This window comes from Anneissia japonica, unplaced genomic scaffold, assembly GCF_011630105.1.
Source record: "Anneissia japonica isolate Jap-2015-1 unplaced genomic scaffold, ASM1163010v1 scaffold12701_len8930_cov135, whole genome shotgun sequence".
Lineage (NCBI taxonomy): Eukaryota > Metazoa > Echinodermata > Crinoidea > Comatulida > Comatulidae > Anneissia > Anneissia japonica.
The window spans coordinates 1-3,934 of NW_022750493.1; the positions used below are offsets into that span (position 1 = coordinate 1).

General features: G+C 33.2%; 1 protein-coding gene across 1 annotated transcript in view; it reads right to left on the bottom strand.

Moving 5' to 3' along the window:
- Positions 1-753: 753 nt before the first annotated feature.
- LOC117121410 (stress-induced-phosphoprotein 1-like) overlaps positions 754-3,934 on the bottom strand; it is a 4,093-nt gene continuing 912 nt past the window's right edge. The window contains exons 2-3 of the mRNA XM_033266610.1: positions 1,036-1,177; positions 754-941 (exon numbers count right to left, since the gene is read on the bottom strand). Coding sequence (XP_033122501.1) covers positions 769-941; positions 1,036-1,177 — 315 coding nt within the window. The 3' untranslated portion in view covers positions 754-768. The remainder of the gene's footprint in view (positions 942-1,035; positions 1,178-3,934) is intronic.

The window sequence follows — 3,934 nt, forward strand, 5'->3', positions numbered from 1 at the left end:
AATATATAAAAATGTGTATTAAACCAGTACAAACAACAAAAAGCTATATTGATTATAACATGATACAGCAGCTCAGTTGAAAGAGAGCAGCTTAGCTCAGTTGGCTAATGGTGGTAGCCACTGTGTGTGCGGTGAACCATGGAGATCTCTAGGTCCCAGTTCAATTCTTATCGCTGCCTCTCCTTGTGTTTCAGCTGGAGGACTGAAATACAAGTTACAGTAGCGCACCGTCTTTGGGATGAGACGTTAAGTCGTTGGTCTCGTGAATTTATGGCCCATGTGCATGTTAAAGAAAGCAGTACACTCTTCAGAAAAGATTAGGGGATTGTCTTCTGGTGTACTGCCTAATCACCACCAGAAGGACCCCACTGGAAATAAGTCGTCTTCTAGACTTTCATGGGCTATCCTTGGTGGTCACACCGAATAAATCCAATCCGAATCCAATCCAGCGCATCACCCCTTGTTTACACCGAATAAATGCACTCTATTCCACAGTGAAATATTATAAATTTTTGTTATATTTTTTGTTTTGTTTTTTTTTTAAATTTTTCTTCAAACAAATACAATAAATTAAATGAAGAAACAGAGATTAAGAGACCATGTAGCAAGAAAAGGAACACTACAGATAAACACAAAACAGTGAATTCAATATATTTACTTTTTAGAAGAATTTTATAATGTATTTTTGCGTTTTTTTGAAATAAAATAAAATGAAGAGAAAAATGAAAATGAAAAAATTCCAATAAAAAAGCAGAATTGTACATTTGATTATTTTATTATAGCATACCTTCCAAGCGATTTTGGGTCTCTTTTTAGTGTCCCCAGTAGTTTTTGGTAATCTGGGTCGTCCATGTACTGGCTGGTTCTTGGGTCTGATTTTAATTTATCATCTACTCCAGGCATGGCAAATGGGTTTGACAATGGCTGACTTAAAGCAGGATCTATAGTTCAAACAGCATATCAACAATCAGTTGATCGATCAATTGATTGATGGATTGTCTTATTGTGCAATTGCACAATTGTACAAAAGTTTACCTTTCATTCGTTGAATGCACTTCTCCAATTCCTCACTCATTCCTTTATTTTGTGGATCTAACTTCAATCCTTCCTCGTAAGCTTCTTTTGCTTCTTTAAAACGATCCAAGTAGACCAATGCCGCACCTTTCCTTGAGTACCCCTAAATGGAACGTCCACTGTTAGATTAATTATATTTTAGTATTATGGTTAAAGAGGTCCACATCTGTAACACTTAGTACACTTTTTTTTTTTGCTTGCTTATTTATATTACAAAATATAATTTGTTTGTGTGCTCTTGGAAAATTACTGTGATGACCTCCAAATCTAAGATCCTGTCCAAAATGGTCGCCCTATATCATAGCAGCAAATTATTTTTTTCACCCATCAAAAGCAGCCTACGTCCCTATAAGGATGAAAACATACTTCCATGCTTTGCTTACGAACTATACATTAATGTATTTTGCTTAATGTCATCTGACAGAGAATTAGATTGTCTTTCTAAACAATTAATGGCGAAGATCATTTGGGAGGGGGGTAGCTAGGGGACACCACAGACACATTTTTAAGGGAGTGGTTCCCCCTCACTTTTCGATTACAATGTAATTTCAAGGAGATGCCTGAAAATTGTTGAAAAGATATGCATAAATAACCCAGGTTTTAACGAAAGAGCAATGTACAGCCAGAATACATCTTATCTTATAGCAAGGATATTGGTATCTCTGCCCACATACATCAAATTTACTTATAATAGGCGTACACGACTCGAGTGCGCATGCCTTTATTATAATTTGAGAAGTATGAGAAAAAGCGTGTAAAGATAAGATTGGTTTTTGGCACATGAAGTATGTGAAGTAGAGTAAATACATCAAAGACAATTAAGTTTTATTTTATATAGTACATGGATATAGGAAAAAATGGCCTGGTAATAATGACCCCAAAATAGCAAGTATTGAATCAATAAATAAAAAATGGCCCCCAATTATAAAATTCAATAAAAAAATAAATTTTTAAATGCTGTAAAAAAAATTGAATTAATAAATCAACAGAAACCATATCCATATTTGAAAACTAAAATAACTTAGTTTTTAGCTGATTGATTAATTAATAGATATTTTTGTATGGGCGGCTGTTAGGGCTAAGTATTTTTTATTATTAATATTCTCTTTTAAAAAAAAAAAAATAATAATTTTATGTTCATATCAACCCATTTTTGCGGGGTTTAGCAATATTGAAAACTGAGATAAATGATCATGATTAATTTGTTGCCGCTACATTTTGACTACAGTATATCTGTCTCTTATACACATCTAGATGTGTATAAGAGACAGACACAATAGTGATTAAATTGTTGCTATTTTTTAACATTTAAATGGAAAAAGAAAATAAAAAGTGTTATTCATGGCTTATTTTTTTTTTATCTTTGAATATGTAATTCCTGCAAAATGTAAAATATAAATGGCTATTTATTTGATGTTAGATTCTTTTTAAAAACTAAATTATTTCAATTTTTTAAAAAATGCATATAATGATAAAAAAAAAAAAATCAGTTTAATACAGAATTTTATTATTGTTGCCATTTTTACCTACCTGTCATTTGAGGACATATTTACTAGGGCCATTTCTACCAGGGCCATTTTTACCTGGGCCATTTTTACCGTACACCATAGTACATTACAGAGATTAGATCGCTATCATTCCCGAAAATTGCTGATGAAAGATCACATGAGAAATTTGTTGGTTCTTCATTTTGACAATGTTAATGTGATGATGATGAAATTTACTATATAAGAGTGTCATTTCTGGCCATCTAGAGGTACTATTTTCCCAAATGTTCGTGCCTCGGTCCCAACCATGGTGGGGTTGAGATGGGTGTGGACTCACGTCTTTAAAGTAGGTAAAGTAACGTAAATACATCAAAGACAATATAAAGTAAATGACAGCAGCACTTTTGGGACTAACAATATAGATTTTATTTTCCAGCTTTCGTCCACACAGACTGATGAATTCCACTGTGTGGACGAAAGCAAGAGAATAAATTCTATATTTTTAGTCTCAAAAGTGCTGCTGTCGTTACTTTATATTGTTCTATAACAGACTAACGCGGCTACACTTTTTATTCATCAAAGACAATGTTTTTAAGTTTCATTTTCCAAAGTACATCACACAGATTATTTAGATCACTATGACTGCCGAAAATCGCTGATGAAATATCGTGAAGAATTAGTTAGCGCTTAATTTGATTAACTGTAAATGGTGATGTGATGATGAATTTTTACTATTATGAGTGTCATTTCCGAAGACCTTGAGCATTGCCGTAGCCAGGATTTTCAAACAGTGCAGGACAATATTACGGTGGACCCACTTTACGCGTAAATACAAATAATGTGGACCCATTTTCTTAAAAGTTTACCCATTCTATGCAAAAGTATTAAAAATATGGACCCATTTATTTTAAATTTTACCCATTTTAAGCTGAATATGAGAAACCTGGACCCATTTTTAAAAAATGGACTCATTATATGCATAAAACTGCATAATGGACCCATTTTTTATTATTTCCTCAATTTTTCGCGCTTTAGCCCAACCATGTTGGGGGTGAGGTGGGTGTCGACTCATGGCTTTGAAGTAGGTAAAGTAAATTAAATACATCAAAGACAATGTTTTTAAGTTTTATTTTCTGTGGTACATCACGCATTATTAATTAGATTTCTATGGGTTGCTGAAAACTGAGATAAATGATCATGATTAATTTGTTGCCGCTACATTTTGACTACAGTATATAATGGTGATGTAATGATAATGAATTTTACTACATAAAAGTGTCATTTCTGCCCTACTTGAAGGTAACGTTTCTTCAAATTTTTGCTGGTGTGAACTCACGAAATCTCCCCCCCCCCCCCTTTAAAAACAAAAATGT